This window comes from Bos indicus, chromosome 7 (assembly GCF_029378745.1).
Source record: "Bos indicus isolate NIAB-ARS_2022 breed Sahiwal x Tharparkar chromosome 7, NIAB-ARS_B.indTharparkar_mat_pri_1.0, whole genome shotgun sequence".
Lineage (NCBI taxonomy): Eukaryota > Metazoa > Chordata > Mammalia > Artiodactyla > Bovidae > Bos > Bos indicus.
Window position 1 is genome coordinate 5,592,284 of NC_091766.1, and position 25,093 is coordinate 5,617,376.

The 25,093-nt window shown below is 51.4% G+C and overlaps 2 protein-coding genes and 1 long non-coding RNA gene across 4 annotated transcripts in view; 1 reads left to right on the forward strand and 2 right to left on the reverse strand.

Moving 5' to 3' along the window:
* Positions 1–312: 312 nt before the first annotated feature.
* PGLS (6-phosphogluconolactonase) lies at positions 313–8,952 on the reverse strand. The gene is made up of 5 exons (XM_019963869.2): positions 8,523–8,952; positions 3,799–3,906; positions 3,235–3,336; positions 2,797–2,937; positions 313–668 (listed from the first exon to the last, which is right to left on the reverse strand). The coding sequence occupies exons 1-5, from the start codon at positions 8,808–8,810 to the stop codon at positions 531–533; spliced, it is 777 nt and encodes a 258-aa protein (XP_019819428.2). The 5' UTR covers positions 8,811–8,952; the 3' UTR covers positions 313–530.
* Positions 8,929–14,091, forward strand: LOC139184043 (uncharacterized). The gene is made up of 2 exons (XR_011567470.1): positions 8,929–9,013; positions 9,279–14,091. It is a non-coding gene; the product is annotated as an uncharacterized lncRNA (long non-coding RNA).
* A 978-nt stretch (positions 14,092–15,069) lies between these two features.
* The window catches only part of SLC27A1 (solute carrier family 27 member 1), a 39,322-nt gene continuing 29,298 nt past the window's right edge, over positions 15,070–25,093 (reverse strand). For both annotated transcript variants that reach the window (XM_019963873.2, XM_019963872.2), the window contains exons 8-13: positions 20,013–20,222; positions 18,784–18,910; positions 18,556–18,693; positions 18,319–18,483; positions 17,774–17,920; positions 15,070–16,469 (exon numbers count right to left, since the gene is read on the reverse strand). In XM_019963873.2, coding sequence (XP_019819432.1) covers positions 16,312–16,469; positions 17,774–17,920; positions 18,319–18,483; positions 18,556–18,693; positions 18,784–18,910; positions 20,013–20,222 — 945 coding nt within the window. In that variant the 3' untranslated portion in view covers positions 15,070–16,311. The remainder of the gene's footprint in view (positions 16,470–17,773; positions 17,921–18,318; positions 18,484–18,555; positions 18,694–18,783; positions 18,911–20,012; positions 20,223–25,093) is intronic.

Genomic DNA, 25,093 nt, shown 5'->3' on the forward strand with positions numbered 1-25,093 from the left:
AAGGCCAAGAACTGCCAGCAGCAACCAGAAGCCATGAGAGAGACCTGGAGACAGACTCCTGCAGAGCTTCTGGAAGGGTCCAACCTTCCTGACATGGAGGTTTCAGGCTTCTGGCCTTGTGAACTGTGAGACAGTGACCTGCATTTATTTTAAGACACCTGATGTGTGGTACTTTGCTATGGCAGGCCCAGGACACTCATGCCAGATGCCCATCCCTGCCCTCCACAGGCTGGGATGAGTGTTACGAGTCAGGCGCGCCACCTAGAGACCAATGGTCCCACCACCCACCAAGGACCACGAGACAGTGGAAACTTCAAACAGATGCTCCTTTTAATATGACTCACCCAGAGCCACGGCCCATGGGCTAAGCCCCTGGGTGGGCCTGGTGGCCAGACCCTACAGCTTCCAGTGGCACCACTCGGCTTTTCTAAAATAAAGCCTGGAGTGGGCTGGCAGTGGGGCCCAGCCCCAGAATGTCCCAGGCCATTGGGGCTGCACATAGTAGCAGCTGTGGCATCTCTCGGCACGGGTTACAAAGTGGAATGCTTCTCGAAGGGCACGGTCAGGAGTCGGGCTGCTGCCTCGTCCAGAAACCAGCAAAGTTTCCCAGCGCTGGGCTGAACCAGTGCGGCGGGGAGTGGGTTCTCCTCCTTGTCCTCCAAAATGCGCTGTGTGGAGAGGGCAGGAGCGTGGGGCCCCACCTGCACCCCGGCACCCCTCAGACCTCTCCAACCCTCAGAAGTTGAGATCACCCTTCCCAGATGTCCTGGCTTCAAGCAACCAGCAGAGACGGGGGTCTCTTCCTTTTTATCATCTGTGATCATTTAACAGTGGGGTCAGCACACTTTTTTTTTTTTCTAACATGTTTAAAAAATATATTTATTTGACTGCAACAGGTCTTAGCCACAGCACTGGGCATCTTTAATTGTGGCATGTGGGATGTAGTTCCCTGACCATGGATCAAACTCACGCCCCCTGCATCGGGAGCATGGAGTCTTAGCCACTAGACCACCAGGGAAGTCTCCAGAACACCTTTGCTGCCAAGACCAGAGAGTCACTATTTCAGCTCTGCAGATCACACCCCAACTCTGTTGCAACTACTCGGCTCTGCTGTTACAGGGCAAAAGTACCAGCAGATGACTCGTCGCCAAGTGGGTATGGCCAGGTTCCAACAAATCTTTATTCGTGGACATTGAAATCTGAATTCTGTAACATTTTCACACACCAAAGAATACTCCTCCTCTTTTGCTTTTTCTCCCAACCGCTTAAAAAGGTCAAAAGCCTTCTTAGCTGTCAGGAGGATTCAGTCCCTCCAGCTGTGGTGGGCTGACCCTCTAATGTGATTTCATGATCAGCGGGCATGGGAAATAGTACTCTCTGCCAGCTGGGTCTGCCGCAAGCACTCTGAATCATTAACTTGTTCACTTCTAACCACAGCCCTGCAGGGTTGCCTCTGTTCTCACCCCTCTTTTTACAGTCAGGGAAGCTGAGGCTGAGGGCAGCCTCCTGTGAGGGGACTGTGAGTTGCAGCTGCCTTCACTGACCCTCAGGAGGTCCATGGGGAGGAACCCTCCTAGCGCACCTTGCAGATGGGAAAGTTGAGGCTTGGTGGGGCAGGGGCGTTCAGTGGCCATCTAAGGCCATGCTGGGTGTCACTGGCAGGGACACTGGGTCTGCTGGAGTCTGCACCCTGAACCCTAACATTAGCCACCCTCATGGAGACATCTGGGCCCACAGTTGGTGGAAGAATTGTTACTTATTTATCTTTAAAAATATGACTAGTTTCTCCCATAGTGGTTGGTCTTTTCAGTGATGGTGATTAAAGTGTTTTTTTTGTTTATTTTTAATATCCACTTTATGATTTTTTAAAATGTGGTTTTATTTATTTTTGGCTGTGGTGGGTCTACACTCCTGCGTGGGCTTTTTCTCGAGTTGTGGCGAGTGGGGGCTACTCTCTAGCTGTGGGACATCCACTTCCATTGCGGTGGCTTCTCTTGCTGTGGAGGGTGGGCTCTAGGGCATGTGGGCCTCAACAGCTGCAGTACGTGGGCTCAGGAGTTGCAGCTGGTGGGCTCTAGATCACAGGCTCAGCAGTTGTGGTGCATGGGCTTAGCTGCCCCATGGCATGTGGGATCTTCCTGGATCAGGGATCGAACCCCATGTCTCCTGCATTGGCAGGAGGATTCTTTACCACTGAGCCACCAGGGTAGCCCAATATAAATTTATTAATTTTATACTTTCCTAATATATTATGTATATACCTTCTTATTCCTACTTTTTTTTTTAAAACTTATTCCTACTACATATGATTTTTCTCCAGTTTCACCAGGGGTAGTTGTTATGCTGTGGATCTATGTCTGTGCTATGGCTCTGTCTATGCATGGTTCTGTCTATGTTATGGATCTATTTACCGTTAAGTTTTTAAGAATATGAGCCAATTCAGTGATTTCAATCTCACTTATTCCTTCCTCTGACTTTTCTTAGATTTATGTTATTTTCCTTTGTTCTCATTCTAAAGTGCTTGACTGGTTTATTTCAATTGTTTTCTAGTTAATAATGAAATATATATGTATTCACATTAAGTGCTATGAATTTACCTCTGAGCCATCTTGGCCATATCTCGTCAATTTCAATTCATAATAGTTAACCCCTAACTAGCCTGTATTTTCAGTTTTCATCCCTCCTTCAACCCAAGAATTACCGAAATGCCTTGGGATCTGGTGCTTTCCGCACAGCAGTGTCTAGGATCACATTCTCCGCCTACAACCTTCTGGGGAAGGGGGCCCTCACTGTTACCTTCAGAATAGCTGCCTTGCCTTCTCCTGTCGCCACAAAGATGACCGTTCGAGCTGCGTTCAGCACGGGAAGAGTGAGGGTCACGCGCTGCGGAGGTGGTTTCGGAGAGTCACTGATGGGGGCCACAATTTTCTCCCGCTCCTGGGGGCACGGAAGCCCAAGGTGGAAACAGGAAAACACCACTTGACTTCCTGAGTACTCACACAGGCCAGGCACCATCCAGCCACCATTCCATCCCACCCTGCTAATTCTGTGGTACTAGACTGAAGGCCCATTTTGATGGGTGAACTGAAGCTCAGAAGGGTCAAGCCCCAGTGGGCACGCCTGTTGGCTGAGGCTGACTCACACCATTCTGCAGGCACCTCCCAACCCTCTGGAAGCCCCAGATGGCAGAGGTCGGGGCTCAGATGTGAGCAGGGCCTTCAGGGGTGTGCTCACCTGCAGGAGGGGGTGGTCTGGGAAGAGTGAGCAGGTGTGGCCATCAGGACCCACACCCAGAATCAGCAGGTCAAAAACCGGGATGGAGTCCCCTTGGAAGGCCTGGATGGGGAAAGAAGACAGTCCCGAGAAGTTGTGAGGGAAGAGCTCAGAGGACACAAAGAAAGAGTTGTCAGAAAAACAAGTTGCTGTAACACAGTAAGCCAGGCTCAGCCTTATCTGCAAAAAAAAGGAACTCTATTAATCTGCAAGGCCTCACACTTCACTGTCTCAATGGCCTGACAATCTGGGGATGCAGCTGTGCCCAAGATGTGAATACCCAGGCCTACTGCCAGGGTGTCAGAAGTGAGGCCGCCTTTGGGGGTTCCCCCAGAGCAGTGCTGTGGCTTCTGAGAGGGGGACCCTCAAAGGGGTCTGTCCAGGGTGAGACTGGGTCTACTGACCATCCCCAGGGAGAGCTTCTGCTGTGATGACCACTCAGTGTCACCAGTAGGCTTACTCCATCACTCTGGGAGAGCCCACTGGGTGGATGACGTCTCCCTGCAGCGGCTCCAACGCGCTCACCTGTCTCAGCTTCTTGGCGTAGTCCTCAGCCGCCTCCTCCACAGGCAATGCAGGGTTGATGGTGATCACCTGGCTGTCGAAGATAGGGAGCTTGGAGAGCAGGTGGGTCTGCAGTGGACAGAGGCACAGTGTCACCAACAGCAACATACAGTCAGTGGGGGCATGGGGCTTACACCTGGGACTACCTGGATCCTCCAGGTTAGGACATGACTGTCATTATACCCACTTCCTGTGTGAGTGAGGATCCCAGTGGCATTCAGCCAGAGGTCTTTCAAGTCCCTGGTGATTGGAGGTCTCCTGGCTCTGGCCTGCACCTGTCTAGCCACATCAGGATCCTGTTTCTAAACGCCCAGGGTCCTTTGGGCTTCAGGATAAAACCTAGCTCCTCTCAGCCCTCCAGGAGGTCCTGCTGACCTCCAGGCCTCAGCAGGTACACCAGCTCTTGATCCTGCCTGGGAAATTCTTACACATTCCTCAAGCTGCCTCCTCTGAGCTGCCACCTCTGCCTGCACCTTCCCCAACTGCTGCTTGGGGGTGTGACATGTAACTGTGGTAAGCACTGATTTCTTTTCTGGGTTGCACTACAGGGTGAGCATGCCCGGCCCACAGCAAACACCCCAGCCTATGATCAGTGGATTTAATGCAGAAGTACCTGGAGTCAGGCGTCCTGCAAGATAGAAGGCTCCAGCCCTTTCCCGGGGTATGACATGTAACCGTGGTAAGCACTGATCTCTTCTGGGTTGCCCTACAGGATGAGCATGCCCGGTCCATAGCAAGCACCCCAGCCTATGATCAGTGGATTTAATGCAGAAGAACCTGGAGTCAGGCATCCTGCAAGGCAGAAGGCTCCAGCCCTTTCCCGCAGAGATGAGCCCCATGGTCTTTGATCTGCTCTGGGATGGATGCTGGCAACCCCCACCTCGGTGCCTCCTTTTGGGCAGGGCCTAGCTCAGCCAAGGTAATGCCGGGCTGACCCACAAAGTAAAAGTAGGTAAACAACAAAAATATAGTGTTTGGAGCAGAGGGGGAAGGCAGCAAGGACATGGGATGAGCCAGCCAGAACTTAGGGTGCTGACTCCCCACCAGTGCTGCCCTGAGGAGTGCAGGCTCTGTGTTGAGCGTAACAGGGAGCCAAGGAGGGTGTGTGAGCTGGGGAGGAGCACGATCAGACAGATGCACTGTTGGAAAGACCAGCTTTGCCCAAGGTCCCTATCTACACACACCCTTGGGGATCGTATGAGTGAAGTCAGGGGGGAGTACGGGCGCCCTATTTCTGTCACCTGAGTCCCCTTCGTAGCTGCCCTCCCCCTAGAGGCTCAGAGCCATTTCCTCCTCCTCAGGCTGGACATCGGTTTGGCAGGTTCCTAGAACTGGAACGGCTGGTTGATTGGGTGGGTTCTCTCTAAACACTTTGCAGGTGCTGAGGAACCATCCCCAGGAAGGTGGGCCCAGCTCTTCCTCCCAGCCTGGACAGCAGAAGGCCCATGGTACAGGGTGAACCATTCATACTTGGAGAACCGCAGCTGCCCAGGGCCCATCCTCCAGGAGAGGAACCCCTCTGCATCCCTGTACCATGTTGCTTAGTGATCCCGCCCCCAAATTGACATCCACCTGGAATCTCAGAATATGGACTTCCCTGGTGGCTCAGTGACAAAGAATCCACTTGCCAATGCAGGAGACACGGCTTTGATCTCTAATCTGGGGTGATCCCACGTGCTGCAGGGCCACTGAGCCTGTGCGCAACTACTGAGCCTGTGCTTTAGAGCCTAGGAGCCACAACTACAGAAGCCGGAACTCCGCAACAAGAGAAGCCACCACAGTGAGAAGCCCGGGCACTGCAACTAGAGCAGTCCCCGCTCACCACAACTAGAGAAAAGTCCATTTGGCAACAGAGACCTAGCACCGCCAAAAATAATTAATTAATTAAAAAAAAACAATGTGGCCTTATTTAGAAAGAGGGCCTTGCAGTTGTCATTAGCGTAGATGAGGTCACAGGGCATTTGGAAAGGCCCTAAATTCAAAGACTTGTGTCCTTACAAGAGGAGGACACAAAGAGAGAATCAGATGAACAAGTGACGGAGAAACAGAGACAGAGATTGGAGTGATGTGGCCACAAGCTTGGAACCCCCAGAAGCTGGAAGAGGCAAGGAAGCCTCCTCCCTGAGAGCCTTTGGAGGGAGCATGGGACTGCTGACACCTTGATTTTGAACTTCTGTCCTCCAGGACTGTGAATTGATGACTGTTGTTTTAAGCTACCCATTGGTTAGTACTTTGCTACCACAGCCCCAGGAAACTAATATGATTCCCTTCCGGGGGAAACTGGCAGGAGCAAATCCTCGCCCCACATCTGTTCCCACCGCATAGTATTTGCCTCTGCTGTACCCTGTGCCCCAGCTCACCTGTGGCCAGCTCCTCATATCCTCCTGGTCGCTGCCCAAGTGTCACCTCCTCAGAGCGCCCCACTGCCCTGGCTGAAGGATGCTCTCCCTTCTCCCCTGGCACTTCTTATCATCTCACAGTTTTTAAAAAATATTTATTTGGCTGGACTGGGTCTTAATTGCAGCACTTGGGATCTTTGATCTTCACTGTAGCATGCAGGATCTAAGTTCCCTGCTGCTGCTGCTGCTGCTAAGTCACTTCAGTCGTGTCCGATTCTGTGCGACTCCATAGATGGCAGCCCACCAGGCTCCCCCAACCCTGGGATTCTCCAGGCAAGAACACTGGAGTGGGTTGCCATTTCCTTCTCCAATGCATGAAAGTGAAAAGGGAAAGTGAAGTCACTCTGTCATGTCTGACTCTTAGCGACCCCATGGACTGCAGCCTACCAGGCTCCTCCATCCATGGGATTTTCCAGGCAAGAGTACTGGAGTCGGGGGGCCACTGCCTTCTCCACTAAGTTCTCTGACCAGGGATCAAACCCAGGCCCCCCTGCATTGGGAGCGTGGAGTCTTAGCCACTGGACTACCAGGGAGTGAAGTCGCTCGGTCGTGTCCGACTCTTTGCGACCCCATGGACTGTAGCCTACCAGGCTCCTCCGTCCATGGGATTTTCCAAGCAAGAATACTGGAGTGGATTGCCATTTCCTTCTCCAGGAGATCTTCCCGACCCAGGGATCGCCGGGTCTCCTGCATTATAGGCAGGAGCTTTACCTTCTGAGCCACCAGGGAAGTCCCCATCATCTCACACTATTATCTTCTGTCCAAACTGCATTGCACGGCGGCTATGAATGGATTTCCACTCTTACTGCCCTGTGTGTTGGTGCCCCACCCCACTATGAGCCCTTCAAGGGAACTGTCCCTAGTGCTGGATACAAGGACACACACACACACACACACTGAACATCCTTGCAACTTTCTCTCTATTGTTTTGTTAGGATTCTGTTACTTGAGCAAGTATGGCTTTCCTAATTAAAAGTCTTTCAGGGACCTTCCTCTTCTGACACAGGGGATATGGGTTCCGTCCCTGGTCAGGGAACTAAGATCACAAACGCCTTACCATCAAAAAACCAAAACATAAAAGAGAAGCAATATTCAACAAATTCAATGAAGACTTTAAAAATGGTCCACATCAAAAAAAAAAAATCTTCAAAAATAAAAAAATTTTAAAAAGTCTTTCAAAGTCTGGCAAAGTAAAAAAGAAGCACGGGGTCACTTTTAAATTAAGCTCTAGGGGAAGACACGCAGGAAAGCAGACTTGAGTGACCCCTGCCCCTGAAATGTGTCCCGGGTGCTCTCTGGGGGGTTCCGCCAGGCAGGTTCATACCCCAGCTCCCTCACTGGTCACTAGGTGACTCTCCTTGTCTGGCTTCAGTTTCTCCATCTATGAAATGCAGGTACTAACAGTCCCCGCCTCATAGTCACTTGTAGGGTTTCATGAGATGATGTGGATAAAGCCATGGTAATCAGTAAACCTTCCTTATTACCAAACAAACAAAACAGCTCAAGCTTCTTTTCGAAGAGAACTCAACACACCCAGGACCTGAGCAATCTGAGGCTTCTGGCCAAACCCACCCTTCCCACACCTCCCTGGGTGGGTTTTCCTTCTCCATCCACAGCAGGAAGAGTTGACTCAGATGCGCGGGAGGGGGTGGGGGAGTGGAGGGCAGCTCAGATCATAGCTCTTCCAGGCCTCAGTTTCCCTTCTTATAAAATGGGGGTGGGGGGTTTCCCTGATTCTATAGGAGTCTGGGGCCCCAGGCCAAAGATAACCAGCCACGGAGTTGACAGCGCCACAAGCAGAGTGGAGATCAAAGAGAACTTGCCAGGTTAGAGATGGGGAAACCGAGGCCCAGTTTCCACACCAGATCCCGCCTACCTGGCTCTTCCCTAACTCGGCCTCTGCACTTACTAGCCTGCAGCGCCTGAGCGTCTCGAAGTCCTGGAATGGACCACCAAGTTTCGCCTCTATGCCTTTGCTCATGCCCTCTACTTGGCCACCTGAATCGCACACGACTTAGCGACAGAGCACACACACACAAAATGCATCACCGGTCCACCCGGGTGGCAGTGGAGGTGCACCCCAGATGGAACCTCAGGGCACCCAGCAGACCATTCCCAGCTCCAGTCCAGGCAGAGGGCACGGTGCTACCCTGCATAACTCTCGTCGCCTGGTCCAGGCGGTGGGCGCGGCCTTTTCGACATGACCCCGGGTGGCCTCCGTAGCCGGGTCCAGGCGATGTGCACGGCCCTCTCGGCGTGACCCCCGGCGGCCCCCGTAGCTCTCACCCGGTACAGGCCGTACGTGCTCTCGGCGTGCTCGAAGGGCACAAGGCGCTCGTCGCAGAAGCCCAGCGTCCAGCGCGCGAGGCTAGCGGGTCCAGCGGGGGCGGCGGCAGCGGGCAGCTCGCGGGCTAGCATGGAGACAAGGCTGCCGCCGGACAAGCCGAGCGTGAAGCGGGCGCCGGCATCCGCCAGGCAGCATGCTGCCTGCTGCACTACCAGTTGCGCCAAAGACGCACCCAGCTCCTGCGGGCTCGAGAAGACAGAGATGAGGCGGGGGGCCGGCGCGGCCATGGCGATGGCGGTGGCAGGGAGGAGGAAGCCCTCCCGGCGGCCACGAGTGCGCCTGCGTGAACGCCGGTCCCGCTACCCAGGTGTCTGTAGCACATGCGCAGACCCACGAATGACGTCCCGGAGAGGCCGGGCAGTGGGTCCTGATGCGCTCACCGATTTTTTTGCCTGATCATGGAGCTTTTTCCTGGGCTGGAGCAGGCAGAGTAGGTGCAGCTGAGCTCTACTTCCTGATATCAGGGCGGGCCTAGAGAGCGGAGCTCAGAGCTTCGAGGCTCGCAATGAGGGGGCCCTGCGGTGGGGTTAGAGGGAGCCGATTTCTTCGAGGGCGGGGATTTTGGTGGGCTTTGAAATTTCTGAACTAGCACGTTTATCTTGTTGGTATTTGTTGTTTTTCTCTTTAGTTAAAGTATAATTATGTATTTTAAAGTATATACTTGATAAGGACGGGTGTATTTCGTTTGTTCACAGAGTCCTCTCAACCCTCCTGAATTGTGGCACGGTGTAGCAGCTGTGTTGAATTTCTCCTGCATGTTTCTGTGGAGATCTCCTCCCCTCTGGGTCTTGCCTGGAGAAGCTCCGAGAGAGACAAGTGGGCCTTGGCTGATAAGATAGAATGGTGGTGGTTTAGTCGCTAAGTCGTGTCCGACTCTTGTGACCCCATGGACTGTAGCCTGCCAGGCTCCTCTGTCCATGCGATTCTCTAGGCAAGAATACTGGCTGCTGCTGCTGCTGCTGCTAAGTCGCATCAGTCGTGTCCGACTCTGTGCGACCCCATAGACGGCAGCCCACCAGGCTCCCCCGTCCCTGGGATTCTCCAGGCAAGAACACTGGAGTGGGTTGCCATTTCCTTCTCCAATGCATGAAAGTGAAAAGTGAAAGTGAAGTCACTCAGTCGTGTCTGACTCTTAGGGAGTGGGTTGTTATTTTCTTCTCCAGGGGATCTTCCTGACCCAGGAATTGAACCGGGGTCCCCCGCATTGCAGGCAAGCAGATTCTTTACCGACTGAGCCAGGAGGGAAGCCCGATAAGATAGAATATTCAGGGAATAACATGAGCAGGGAAGATTGGAAGGGGCAGGAGGTCTGGTGGGTCAGGGCAGCTGGACCACCTCAGAACCTGAGAGTTTAGGATAGTGTAATAAGTGCAGTGAGATTTGCCTAGGTACTGCATCTTTCAAAGAAGTAGCAAATTAAGAAAACAGTTCCATTTATAATAGCAGCAAAGAGAATAAAATACTTAATAATTTTAGCAAAAGAGGTGCAAGACTTATATGCTGAAAACTATAAAACTTTGCCAAAAAGTAACTTAAAATATGATCTTAATAAATGGAAAAACATCCCACATTCATGGATTGGAAAACTTCATATTGTTAAGATAGCCTGTGTGCTTGTGCTCAGTTGTGTCCGACCCTGTGGACTGTATGTAGCCCGCCAGGCTCCTCTGTCCATGGGGTTTTCCAAGCAGGAATACTGGAGTGGGTTACCGTTTCCTCCTTCAGGAAATCTTACCAAGCCAGGGATCAAAGCTGTGACTCCTGCATCTTCTGCATGGGCAGGCAGATTCTTTACCTCTGAGCCACATGGGAAAGCTGTTAAGATAGCAACAATCCCCAAACTGGTCTATAAACATGATGTAATCCCTATCAAAATTCTGAGAGCCTTTTTTGAGATAGCAACAAACTGATCCTAAAATTCATGAGGAATTGCAGGGGGCCCCAAATAGCTAACCAGTCTTGAAGAACTAAATTAGAGGATTCACACTTCTTGATTTCAAACTTACTACAAAGCTATAGTAATCAAACTGTGGTATTGACATACAATACACAGATATATCAATGGAATAGAGCTGAGCTAGAACAACAAACCATATGTCTGTGATCAGTGACTCTTCAACAAGGGTGCCAGAAGCATTCAATATGAAAAGAATAGTCTTTTCAACAACTGGTGCTGGGAAAATTAGTCACATGCAAAAGAATGAAATTGAACCCTGTAGTAGGCAGAAAAATAGTCCCCCAATGGTGTCCACACCCAGCTAAGTCACTTCAGTCGTGTCTGACTCTGTGCGACCCCATAGACGGCAGCCCACCAGGCTCCCCCATCCCTGGGATTCTCCGGCAAGAACACTGGAGTGGGTTGCCATTTTCTTCTCCAATGCAGGAAAGTGAAAAGTGAAAGTGAAGTCACTCAGTCATGTCCAACTCTTCGCAACCCCATGGACTGCAGCCCACCAGGCTCCTCCATCCATGGGATTTTCCAGGCAAGACTGGAGTGGGGTGCCATTGCCTCCTCCAAAATCTATGTTCCCTAAATCTATGAATTTGTTAGGTTACTTGGCAGGGGGAAATGAAGGTTGCAGATTGAATTAGGTTGCTAATCACCTGTCCTTAGAAGAGATTGCATGAATGAGCACAATATCATCACAAGGGTCACTGAAAATGGGAGGAGGAGGCAGGAGGAGGAGGACCAGAGAAATGACAGCATGAAAAAGACTCAGCCCACTGCTGATGGCTTTGAAGATGGGAGGAAGAGGCCACGAGTCAAGGAATGTGGGCAGTTTCTAAATGCTGGAAGAGGCAAGGAAGTGGATTGTCTCAGAAACTCCAGAAGGAAAGCAGCCCTGTCAAACCTTGATTTTAGCCAAGTAAGGTCCAGTTCTGACTTCTCACGTTCAGAACTGTAAAATGACTGGTGTTAAGCCACCAAGTTAGCGGTATTTGTCACCTCAGCACTAGAAAACTAATAGAGATCCCCACCTCAAACCGTGCACAAAAATTTAAATGTCAGGGCTAAAACGAAAACATTCTTAGAAAGCAGATGCATCAATCTTTATGACCTTGGGTTAGAAAATGATTCCAAAAGCAAGCGTGGGGCTTCCATGGCAGTCCAGCAGTTAAGACTCCATGCTCCCAATGCAGGGGCCACAGGTTCAATCCCTGGTTGGAGAACTAAGTTCCCAAATGCTGCATAGTGTGGCCAGAAAAAAGACAGATAAACTGAGTTTCATCAAAATGAAAAATACGTTTCAAAGGATACTACCAAAAGAGTGAAAAGACAATCCACAGGATAGGAGAAATTTGCAAACCATATCTTATAAGGATTTAGTATACAGAATTACATTAAGAAGTCTTCCAACTCTAAATAGACGACCCAGTTAAAAACTGGGCAAAGGATCTGAATGACATTTCTTTTCAAAGGAGGTATACAGATGGCTTCCCAGGTGGCTCAGTGGTAAAGAAACTGCTTACCAATGCAGGAGATGCAGGTTCGATCCCTGGATTGGGAAGATCCCCCTGGAGAAGGAAATGGTAACCCACTCCAGTATTCTTGCTTGGAGAATTCCATGGAGCCTGGTGGGCTACAGTCCATGGGATGGCAAAGAGTCAGACAGGACTTAGCAACTAGGCAACAACAAACACATGAAAAGATGTTCTACTTATTAGCCCTCAAGAAATGCAAACCAAAACTATAAGGAGATACCGCTGAATACCCACTAAAATGATCACAATAAAAAAGACAGAACTTCCCTGGCAGTCCAGTGGTTAAGACTCCAAGATTGCACTGCAGGGGGCACAATTTCGACCGCTTGTTGGGAAACTAAGATCCTGCATGCCTAGCTGTGCGGCCAAAAAAAAAAAAAAAAACAGAAAATAAGTGCTGAGGAGGATGTGGGAAACTGGAACTCACACACTGCTGTTGCGGGGAATATAAAGTGATACAGTCACTGTGGAAAACAGTCTGGCAGTTCCTCAAAAGGTTAAACATAGTTACCATGTGACCTAGCATTTCCACACCTAGGTTTACACCCAGGAGAATTCAGGACATACGTTCACACAAAAGCTTTTACACAAAAGATCTCAGCAGCATTACTCACAATAGCCAAAAAAAAAAAAAAAGAAATAAAAAAAAATCCATCAATTGGTGGCTAAAAAAAAAAATGTGGTCTGCCCATACAATGGTATATTGTTTGGCCATAAAAAGGAATGAGCTGCAACTTGGATGAATCTAAAAGCATGCTGAGAGAAAGAAGTCAGACACCATAGGCCACAGATTGTGTGATTCCATTTCTATGAAATATCCAGAATAGATAAATCCATAGAGACAGGAAGTAGTAGTTGCCAGAGGTTGAAGACAGAGGATGGGCAGTGACTTCTAATGGATATGAGGGTTTTTTGGGGTGATGAAAATGTTCTGGGATTAGACATAGGGGGTGGTTGCATAACCCTGTGAATATACTAAAAGCCACTATGTTGCACTATTTAAAAGGGCGAATTTATGGTCTGCATAATTAGCTCAATTAAAAATAGTGATTCAGGCACAAGGAATAATGGGAATGAAGGCGTTGAAACCAGACACAGGCTGGAAACAATTATCCATGGTACAAGGGAAGCAGCCTGCAGGACAGCAGTGCTACCCAAAGAGCCTAGACTCTTCCCCAAAGTGATGGGAACGCCAGAAGAGTGTGGGGCAGGGACCCAGCCTGCAGCCCCCTATCCCGGAAGCTCTTGGCGCTAACTCTCGTCTTCCATGTGCCCGCTCGGCAGCTGCTGCTGCTTCCTGGTCCCTTGTGCACGGCCCAGCCCCTGCCTCTCACAGCACACTTGCCAACACCAGGCTGGGGCGTTTCCCTTCCCACAAGTACAGGCGTCCTCTCTGTGCACATTCTTCCAGGGCCCATCCAGAAAGGAGCAGCTCGGGGCAGAGCACTATCAGCTCCCATCTCTCTTCATGATTTACTGAGGGTCCCCAGGGGCAACGGAGCTCCTAATTTGGCATGGGGAAAAAAAATACAGATCTATCAAGCCAGAAGAAGGTATAGAGGAACCCCAAATGAAAGAAGTCACTCTGAAAAGATGACACCCAGTCTGATTCCAAATCCATCCATGACAGTCTGGAAAAAACAAAACTAGGGAGACAGTAAAAAGAACAGTGGTTGCCACAGGTTGGGATAGGAGTGATGAGAGGTGGAACATAGGATTTTTAGAGCAAGAGAAACTATTCTTTGTGATACTCTTAAGGGTGGTTGCAAGCCATTATGTATTGTTGAAACCCATAGAATGTACAACAGAGTGGAACCCTAATGTAAACTGTGGGCTTGGCTTAATAATAATGTATCAACATTAACTCATCAGGTGTAACAAATGTAGCCCACGAATGTCAGATGTTGATTCTAGTGGAAACAGCGGTCAAAGGGCATATGAGAACTCTGTCCTTTCTGCTCGTTTTTCTGTAAACCTCAGACTGTCGTAATAAATAAAATCTATTAATTTTTAAGAGCAAACACACACAGAGCCGGAACCGAACAGTCATCAGGATTATTTTCTTGCTGGTCGGAGAGAACTTCTTACATTGTTGCAGCTAGAGAGACTGACTGTGCACTGAGAAAGGTCCCCACTAGACCACTTCCTCACTAGAGCCCCTGATAGGGACTTCATTCCCCTCCCTGTGTCTTCAGTTTCCTCATTTGTTCAACAGGGACCATGATGACACCTTTGGAGGTGGTCGGATGTCTGATGGGATGTTACCCAGAATGCACTTGCTTATCAGCACACCAGGGGCCTCCATCCCCACCACGACGTATCTTTCTCACCTTCACTGGGCATCTCAAAGGCTCTACCTTGCATCACCTTCCTTGCACCGTGAGCAGTGAAGGACCAGCACCCCACAACAATAGTTCATCCACTCTTAGGCTGGTCCAGGACTCATCCAACCCCCATGCATCCCCAGAGTAACCCCCTGGGTGCCCCCACCTAGCACCTAGCAATTTTCATAAGATTTTCTTCCTCTCTCCTTTGGAGACAAGATAAGACAGACATTGTAATTCTGGAGGAGGAAGCTGAGAAGATGAACTCTGGAGCTCAATGTCCTGGGTTCAAATCCCAGCTCAGACAGTTACCCTCGCAGGCCTGGTGGCTCTCACTCAGAGCTACAGCCACACATGCTGGCCCCCCAGAGAGGGGAAGCCAGACCTGCCGAGACATACTGTTTGTCCCGGGCCATCCTGTGCACCTGCCAGAACCCAGAGGCTGTAGGGAGGTGGTAAGAATGCTAACCCGTGGCCCCGCCACCCCCTATCCAGTCCCCAGACCCTGGACCTTGCAGGTGGGAGAAGAGGCAACAGGAGCTATCAGTAAAGGCCGAGTGTGTTTTGCCTGTGTCTGGCGACCAACCATGTGTTCCCTGGGAGGGGCCTGCTCTCTGCTCTCTGAGACTCACAGGGTTCTGGGCCACATGGAGACAAAAGGTGAGTGGCTGAGCTCCTATCAGGCACCAGACGCTCTGCAGGTTTATTTCTTAAACTCAACAAGGAAACAAAACCTCAGTGCTTGAAAAGGCCCATGCGAAACAGCACGGGGTCATTTGCTACTGGCCTTGCTGTTCTAGCTGCCGGGCGGTGCTGCCAGAGGGAGGGACGGGGGGCAGTCTGGGTGGCCAGCCCCACCGATGGGTGTCTGGGATGAGCCACCGACAAAGCTGATGGGAAGGTCCGGGCTGTCCTGGCAGGGTGGTTTTGGGATGTCACCAATCAAGGGTCCAAGTTGTCACTAGCAAGGTCAGGGGAACAGTCAATAGGCAGGAACCCCTGAGGGCATCTCAGAGGCCACCCCTGACCTGGCAGCTCCCCCAAAGCCACTGCTGCCGTTCCCCTGGGTCCTGCCAGCAGCCATGGCAGGTGGGGTCCCCAAGAGGCCTCCTCCAGGGTAAGCATCTGAGCAGTGGGCCAAGCAGCCTCCCAGGGCCATCTTCAGGTCCCCTCCAGCAGGAGCTCCATGGTGACAACTGGGCAGGAGTAACATCCAAGTGGTCACAGTCAGTTCCAGAAGTTTCTGGGGCATCAGGAAAGGCAGGCAAGACAAGGGAGAGCCACCAGGGACAGGAAGTGCAAAAGGCAATTGGCCCAGCTGGGCAGAAAATCCCTGCTGACCTGGAGGGCCCTGGGCCGAGGCCCCCCCAGGTTGTCCAGACAGACTATCCCTAGCTCCTCATTCAGCAAGGAAGGCAGAGGGGCTGCCTGGAGCTCCTACAGGGCTACAATGTCCTGGAATCCAGCAGCCTAGGGAGGGCTGGGCTGGGTGGGGTTTGTTAATAAGGCACAGCTGAGAGGGAGGTGGAGCGGCCCCACTCTGGGTTTACCACCCTCTGCGGGAGGACCCGAAGAGGCCCCCAGGACAGCTGTGGGCCCCCGCACAGACTGCAGCTCCCAGAAACGTCTGTTCTACTTTTGGCAGGAAGTGAGCAGGGGAGGAGAGATGGAGGAAGAGGGGAGGGCAGTCAGGGACAGCAGGGAGGCCCAGAAGCAGGGAGCACAGACAGACACACAGACATGAGAGTGGAAGACAGGCAGGGGCAGCCAGCTGGTGGAGAGGAGGAGGATGAAGGCGGGAAACAAGGGCTCCTCCTGCGATCCGGCTTCTCTGCCCCAGGACAGGGCAGGGCTGTCTGTCTGGCTCCAGCCCACCCTGCTCGCTGGGCCTGGTGCGGAGTCTTGGGCCAACAGAGGAGTGTCAGAGGGCGAAGGCGCCTGAGCAGATGCGGGTGTAGACACCCTGATCCAGAGGCAGGTAGTGGCCCTGCTTCAGGTCCAGGAAGAAGAGCCGGTCCGAGGTCTGGCGTGGGTCGAAGCCCTCGTGCTGCAGCCGGGTCTTCTGAATTTTGAAGGTGCCTGTGGGGACAGGGGCGGAAGTAGGGGTGGGGGTGGGGTGGGAACTTGGCAGGGGGCTGCCAGGAACCCCCTGCCCCAGCTAACTACTCTCTCTGGCACCTCCAGGCCTCTGAATAGGCTGTCCCCTCTGCCAGAAGCATTCTTCCCCATTTTGCCCTCCTGATTCCCCCTTGGCCTTTGGATCTCAGCTTCATGCTCCCTCCGCCAGGGAGGCCTCCCTGACCACCTCCCGCATGACCCAAAACTCCATGTATACTCCCTGCCTGTCACATGTCCACCCCACACAAGACCAAGAAGGTGAAAGGGCTGGGTCAGTCACACAGGAGGTCAGGGGTCAGCAACTTATAGGCCCATGATCCACCCACGGACCAAATTCAACCCCCTACCTGAGGAAGCCACCCCCAGACACATACACACTACTCACTGCTATTTCTGCCCTACAGCTGAGGAGATGAATCATTGCTGCAGAGGCTGTGGCCCGCAAAACTGAAAATATTTACTATCTGGGCCTTAAAGAAAAAGTTTGCACTCCCTGCAGTAGACAATTAAAGAGGGGTTTTGTGAAAGATCTGGGTTTGTAGAAAATCGAGGGAGAATCCCTGTGTGCTCAAGAATTAGGAAGGTTGGGTTTTTTTTTTTTTTTTCTTTTTAATGAAACTTCAGGGACTTCCCTGGTATTTGGGACTCTGCACTTTCACTGCAGGGGATACAGGTTTGATCCTAAAATCCTGCAAGTTATGCTGCTTGGCCATTAAAAAAAAAAAAAAAGAAACTGGAAAAGTACAAACCTCAAGATTAAAAAAGCAGAGGCAGAGGTGATGATGGTGGTGTTCACCTTTGTATCAAAATTAAAGCTTCTTTTCAATAATGGGCACCATGGACAAAGTTAACAGATTCCAAAATAGAGGAGATTTAAAATGTCTGAAATTGCTAAGGAATTAACATCTACACTATTAGGAGGAACTCCCGTAAATCACAAGGAAAGAATGAGACAATACTAGATACGAGCAGGTGATTTACAGAATAGGAAACCTCAAAGGTGTGAGATGATTCGCTCAAATTCCCTAGTCCTCGGAAAAATGCCGAAAATGAAGAGATGCAGCAAACGTTGCAGGATGGCCAGTGGGGTAGGAGTGAGGAACGGGAAGGAGGAAGCGCACAAATATGACAAGAGGAGAGCTTAGCTCATAGTGCCAGCTGGCCGTGGACAGCAGGTTAGACCAGGCGCAGGGGCTGAACCAGAACGGGTAAGTAAATGGTTGAGAAACTGACAAACGGGTGGATGGAGAGGCAGGGGGCCGCACCTGTAGTGTCCACCTGGGGCAGGAGGCGCAGGAAGATGGGCCGGGCATAGGGCGCCAGCACCTTCTGCAGTTCCTCGTACAGTGCGTTGGGGCTCAGCCGGCCGTGGGGGTCTGCGATGGCTGCCATGCCTGCTTTGCCCTCTACTCCTAGAGACAGAGACCTGGCTGAGACCACCACCCTGGCCCCACCATGAGACTAGATCCATCCTCCAGTGGCAGCCCCTGGCCTCTGACCTCCAGCCCTATCCACCTGGGATAATGCTCGCTGAAGCAGTGAACCCTTTATTGAGCTCCTGCTGCACTCCCTGCAACCTTGAGCCACAGCTGATCTCATGAGCCCATTTCCTGGATGAGGAAACTGAAGCGCAACATCAGGCATGAGGAATAATTCCAGATCCAGGACACCACCCTGTTGAGCGGTTGTCCAGGCTGTGCACTGCTTTAGGTCTTGCCTACCAGGGCACTTGTACCTCCAAGTTCCTCCTGGCTGGGCTCCTCTGGGGCTGCCCCCAGGACCCTGGGACCACCCCAGAGCCCCAGCTTGCCTGGCACAGCCACTCCATACACAGCCACATCTGTCTGGCCCAGAAGGCGACTTAGCACGCCTTCCACCTCAGTGGTGGAGACATTCTCCCCACGCCAGCGGAAGGTGTCCCCGCTGCGGTCCCGGAAGTACATGTAGCCCAGCTCATCCATCACCAGCACGTCACCTGGCAGAGGGGAGAGCGGGAGGTGAGACGGTGGCCCAGCACCCCCCCAGCCGGCCCCCGGGATCTGCACACCTGACAGGTAGGCGCTGTCACCCTTGCGGAAGACGCTGTGGGCGATCTTCTTGCTCGTGGCGCTCTCACTGATGTAGCCGTCGAAGCGACGCAGTGGGTCCTGCTGGTTGATCTGACCCACGAGAAGGCCGGGCTCCCCTGGGGAGGAGGCAGCACTCAGGCTGTGCTGGGCGGGCAGGAGGTGGGGCCCCCAGCTCCCCGGGGGGCACTGGACAGGACCCTGCTCACCGGTCTGGCACGGGATGCAGAGGCCCTGGGCATCCCGCAGTAGTTCCATGGTGTCCTCGTTGACCTTCACCAGCCTGATGGGGTACACGTGGGGCAGGATGCGGCTGTTGAAGCCACAGGAACCGACCTGGGATGGGGCCAACCCAGTCAGCGAGGAGCCCTGCAGTGACATGGTGTGGCCTCCCCCCACCCCCACCCCCGACACCTTGCCTCTCCTGCCTCAGGGCCTAGAATTAGCACTAACTCTGTGACCTTCGATGATCTGAATGAGGGGGTTATGAAGTGCAGGCTCCCACCAGGAATCATCCCCTTCTCTCCCCGTTCCCAGCCTCCCTTGCAGTCACGTGAGGAGACCTGCCAGTCGGCCACCACTTCTTGGTCCTTAAAACCCTCCAGGCTGGCAGGAAGTGGATGCCCTGAGTGACTCTGAAGCCATGAAGGGACCCTGGCAGAGCTTCTGCCCAGTGCATGGCACACTGCCTGGCTCAGTTCTAGGAGCAGAAATGCCCATCTAGTGGGTTTGCACTGCTGCACGTGGTTGGGCATGTTTGTTCCAGCAGCAACCTCTGCTGGTTTGACAAGAGTGTACTCTGGGGCTGCATATTCAACTCATGTGCATGGTGGGGACCAGGCCTTGTCGTCCAACACTGGGGACCCAGCAGCAAGAGACAGAAAAGAATGCCTGCCTCTGGGGCGCTTGCTTTATTCTTCTTCTCCTTTTCTGTCCCTGACATTGGGTGGGAAATGCTTGATAAGGGAGAAGGAGGGTCCTGCAAGGATATAGCAGAGATAATATTTGCTAATCATAAACGTCTGCATGTTTTCAGAGAGCTTTCTGCAGGGGGAAAGGGTGCTATACTGAGTTTGGGATGTTCCATGATCAGAACAAACCTAAGTTGTTAATCCCATTTACTGATGAGGAAACAGAGGCCCAAGAAGCCCTCTGAGTGACTTGCCTAGTAGATCAGCACCCCATTCCTGGCCCTGGGTCCCCCAGAGCCCTGCTCCCCCTTGCCACCTCTATTGCTACAAATTGAGGCTCTGAAAGGCTGAGGCAGAGCCATGCTGTGAATTGGAACTCAGGGGTGACAGTCAGGTGACTGAGCAAGCTGTCAGGAAGGCTGCCCACCACAAACCAGGCTGTTCTATGGGAACCCAGGCCGGCGAGGCAGAGGGAGCAGTGCTCCCCGAACCCCTAGCCCTGCCCGGGCCGCCCCACCCGCGCCCACCTTCCCGTCCATGTTGGCGATGCTGCAGTTGCACTCGGTGGCCCCGTAGAACTCGCCGATCTGGCGGACGCCGAAGCGCTCCGTGAACTCCTCCCAGATGGACGGCCGCAGCCCGTTGCCCACTGCCAGGCGCACACGATGCCGTCCTTCCGCCTCGCGCACCGGCTGCTTCAGCAGGTAGCGGCAGATCTCCCCGATGTACTGGACCACCTGGGGGTAGGGTGGGAAGTGAGCAGTGAGCGCCTGCGCTGGGGCAGAGAGGAGCCCACTGGGGGCGGAGGCTGCCGCGGGCTGGAGGCCCCCCAGACCCAACAACCTCCTTCCTCCCATCTGGGCGCTAGGAGCAAAATGGCCTTAAAGATTATGACAGCGGGAGAACAGTCCAGACCATTTATACTTATGCACTCGCTCAGAGCCCTGTCTGAGCTCAGGCTGCCCGCCTGACCTAGGGCTGGGATAACTGTCAGGTCATGTTCTTTGTGGCTTCCCTGAAGTCACAGCACAGACCTAGCCCCAGTGGCTCAGGGGCTACTGACCACCCCTCTCCGCCAGCTCCTTCCCTCTCTTTCCTGTGGCTCCACCTCTGGGGTCGTCTCCCAGATACTCAGTTGCCCTTGAGTCCTCATCTTCAGGTGAGCTTCTGAATGTACCCTCCCCACTTTACAGATGCTCATAGACACTAAGTGCCCACCAAGGCTGATAACGTGGTAAATCTGATTGGAATCTGACATCCTGGCTCCAGAGTCTCAATGAAACAGTTACATGTTCAGAATGAACCACCATGGCAGTCATAGCTTCAAAGTACTCATACCAAAATGCATTATAAAATTTGACCTGTGATCAACTCCTTCTGGCCCTGCCTTCCTCACTACCTTGTCTCCCTCCAACTCCTGTGCTCACTCCTGTGCTCTTGTCACATGGGTCTCCTCCTCAGGGCCTTTGAACATACCGTGCCCTTTGCCTAGAACACTCTTCCCTCTGATGCACTGAGAGTCAGGTCTCAGCTCAAATGCCACCATGGCTGAGCAGGACTTGGTGCGGATCTGATGAATACAAGCCTGTTGAACACAGAGCTCATCTGTTTAATCTTCCCAACACTCCCTATTGAAGGTGAAGGCACCAAGACCCAGAGAGGAGATGCAGTTGGGCGAAGATCACCAGGAGGCAAGCCTGGGCAAGGCAAGATCAGAGACCCCTGATGGGTTATCTCCCTCTGCCCTCAGGCTCCTTCACCTGTCTTGGTGGCCCAGTCCACCCCATTTCCAGGGCAGAGCAAGTCATATAGCCTGGCTAATCAGTCCAGTCCATCCTCAGACACTGATTGGTTCAAGGATAAGCATGTGACCACAGCTCAGCCAATGAGCATCATCCCTGAGACTTTCAATGGACTGGTGGGAACACAGGCTCTTTGTCAACTGGGGCTGCTGGGAACCCTCTTGGGGAAGCAAGGGTGGGGAGGAAGCCACCCACTAAGGAAAGAAGAGATCAAGAGGAAGAGAAAAACAAGAGACACCCCCCCCCCCCCATCAAGATGTGCCTGGAGCTGTCCACTATTTGGCTTCCTCAGTTCCACAAGTTGATAATATGCCTTTCCTCAAGAAAGCTCGAGTTTAGGTTAGGGCTAGGGTTAGGGTTTCGGTTTTACCTGTCAGCTGACAAAGTCCTGCCTAAGAACAGAGCTGCCCTCCAGACCATCACAAATAGTCCCAGGCAGCTTTCCACTGTCCTCTTCAGAAATTAGGCTGGGGAAGGGATAACGGAACCACAACTGAGGCAGCTGAAGGTGACAATGACATGCCCGCGGCTCTGAGGCAAGCTCTACGTACTGAGAGTCAAACAGCTGATCTTTACTCTGGCCTGGACCTTCGGACAGACCCAGGGCTAAAGGGAAAACGACTCAGGTCAGCTCAGAGAGGAGACACCAGGCGCCCCATGCTGTGACCTCCAGCCTGCAGGGCAGCATCTGAGCAGAAGCTAGGAGTGAACTGTCAACCTGGGACCCCCGCTACAACTCCAAATGTACACAGCCAAATGGACAGGGTGACACAGGAACCAAATACCCATAGATGGATGATGGGTTGACTTGTCTATTGCCTGCCCACCTGCTTTATGCAGCCAAGAAAGCAGATTACAGCCTGCTGCCTCTGATAAGGACAGTTGGCCAGTTGATCTGGGCCAGCACCCACTGCTGCAAAAAAAAAAAAAAAAAAAAAAGCCATGCAGTTTCTCCCATCCAACAGCCATGAGATGGGATTTCTAAACCCAGCAGCATTTCTTAAGTCCTGGTGGCATCCCTGGTGGCTCAGATGGTAAAGAATCCGCCTGCAGTGCGGGAGACCTGGGTTCGATCCCTGGGTAGGAAAGATCCCTGGAGAAGGGAACGACTACCCATTCCAGTATTCTTGCCTGGAGAACTCCATGGACAGAGGAGCCTGGCGGGCTACAGTCCATGGGGTCACAGAGAGTTGGACACGACTGAGTGACTTCCACTTGAGGATTCCACCCTATCTAATCCTTATAGAGCTCCTCAATGCTTTCTCTTGGTCACAGAAATAACTCTTTAAGGAAACAGAACGGAAGCAACATATGCGTGTCAAGGACAAAGAGAGGGGCCACCAGACACTGCGGGCCTCCCAGTAGGAGGCCATGACACCACCCACAGGGAACCCCAAACAAAAAAGTAGACGCTGAATCAATCAAATATCTAAAGCAGTAGTTTTGAACCATGGCCATGAACTTGACAATGTCTGGACACATTTTTAATTATCACGGGTGGCTGGTGGGGTCCTGGCGGCATCCAGTGATTTTAGGCCAGAAATGCTGTTAAATATCCTACTGTGCGCAGGATGGCCCCCACCACAGAGAACGAGGCAGAGCCACGTGTCCACAGCGCTGTAGTTGAGAGATGCTGTGCTTCCACTATGGAGAACAGTACAGACAGTCCTTAAAAAACTAAACACCCAGCAATCCCACTTCCAGGCACGTATCTGGACAAAACTCTAATCTGAAAAGATACATGCATCTCAGTGTCCACATGGAAGCAACCTAAATGTCCACTGACAGATGAACGGATAAAGAGGACGTGGTACGTATACACAATGGAATATACACACTACTCAGCCATAACAAAAGAACGAAATGATACCATCTGCAGCGCCGTGGATGGACCTAGAGAGTACCATATACAATGAAGTCAGGCAGAGAAAGGCAAATACCACATATCACTTACATGTGGTGTCTAAAAAACCGATACAAATGAACTTACTTGCAACACAGAAACAACTCACGGACATAGAAAACTAATAGTTACGAAAGGGGGTCGGGGGCGGGAAGGGATAAATTAGGACTTTGGGATTAGCAGATACACACGACTATATATAAAATAAGCAACGGGACATACTGTGGGGCACATGGAACGGTACTCAATACCTTGTAATAACCGATAATGGAAAAGAATCGGAAAAAAACAGATATAACTGAATCACTTTGCTGCACACCTGAAACCAAGACAACATGGTCAATTAACTATACTTCAATTTTTAAAAATAGATTAAAAAAAAATTTGCTGGGCTCAACCCTACTCCCAAGGCACAGGAAATACCAGAGTGACAGGAGTATGTCAAGGGACCTCACAGCAATCCCCAGGCTGGGAACACACCACAGGGCAAACTCCCTTTCTTCAATAAATAAATTATAAGGGAAGGGAGGGAGGAAAAGGAGAAAGAATGAGAGAGAGACAAGGAATCTTACAAGAAACCTCAACTAGTTGCCATGTGTGGGTCTTATCTAATTTAAATTTTTTAAAAATATATAGAAACAAGAAAAAAAAAACCCATATTTTTGACATGGTAAGACACTGGGGATCAGTGTCTAGGTTCCTGATGGTTGAGAAATCCTGTCGCTTTGGGGACAGGATTTGACGTTGAGAAATCCTTTGGGGCTGTGATAATGATACTGCAGTTATGTGTTTGTGGGGTTTTTCTCCTTCTTGTTTTTCCTCTTCTATCGTGGTAAAATACACATAACATAAAATTCACCACCTTAGCATTTTCTTTTTCCATCTTGGCATTTTTTTGTGTGTGCACGCTCAGTCCCTCAGTCATGTTCGACTCTTAACAACTCTATGGACTGTAGCCCGCCAGGCTCCTCTGTTCTTGGGATTTCCCAGGCAAGAATACTGGAGTGGATTGCCATTTCCTTCTCCAGGGGATCTTCACAATCCAAGGATTGAGTCTGTGTCCCGACTGGCAGGCATATTCTTTACCACTGCGCCACCTGGGTAGCCATTTTAAAGGGGTATTAAACACATTTACATTATTGAGCAGCCATCACCACCATCCATCCCAGAACTCTTTTCATCTTGTAAATCTAAAACTGTATCCCCATTAAATGCTAATTCCCCATTCTTCCCTCCTCCCAGCCCCTGGCAACCACCACCCTATTTTCTGTTTATGATTCTAGCTACTGTGAGTACCTAATGTAAGTGAAATCAGGCGGTATTTGTCTTTTTTTGATGGGCGTATTTCATTTAGCATAATATCTGCAACGTTCATCCACATTGTAGCCTGTGTCAGAGTCTCCTTCCTTTTCTAGGCTGAATAATATTCCATTGTAGGGATGGACCCATTTTGCTTATCCATTCATCTGTGGATGGACACTTGGGTTGCTTTCATGTTTTATCTATTGTGAATAATCTGCTATGAACATGGATGGACAAATATCTCTTTGAGACCCTGCTTTCAGATCTTTTGTTTTAAGGACAGCCCTCACCAGACACAAAAGCCTACACAGAGGTCCCATTTACAAGAAATGTCCAGAACAGGCCAGCCCATAGAGACAGAAAGATTCCTGGTGGGAGGGGGGAATGGGGAGTGGCTGCCAAGGGGGACAGGATTTCCTTTTGAGGTGATGGAAAGTTTTTGGAACTGCATAGAGGGGCTACTTGTACAACACTATAAATGGACTAAATACCACTAAAGTGCCCACTTCAAAATGGCTAATCTTATGTAAATTTCACCTCAATTAGAAAAAAAACCCATCATCTTTTGGCGGTTTCACTGAGGTTATCTCTAAAGCAAACG

Bases quoted from the DNA above. Each gene is read 5' to 3' on its own strand.
- PGLS (XM_019963869.2), bottom strand. From the start codon at position 8,810: ATGGCCGCGCCGGCCCCCCGCCTCATCTCTGTCTTCTCGAGCCCGCAG. The intron at 2,938-3,234 runs GTGAGCACACCC...CCGTGCCCCCAG, and splicing joins CAGACCACCCCCTCCTGCAG to GAGCGGGAGAAAATTGTGGC. The intron at 669-2,796 runs GTAACAGTGAGG...CTCTCCACACAG, and splicing joins GCAAGGCAGCTATTCTGAAG to CGCATTTTGGAGGACAAGGA.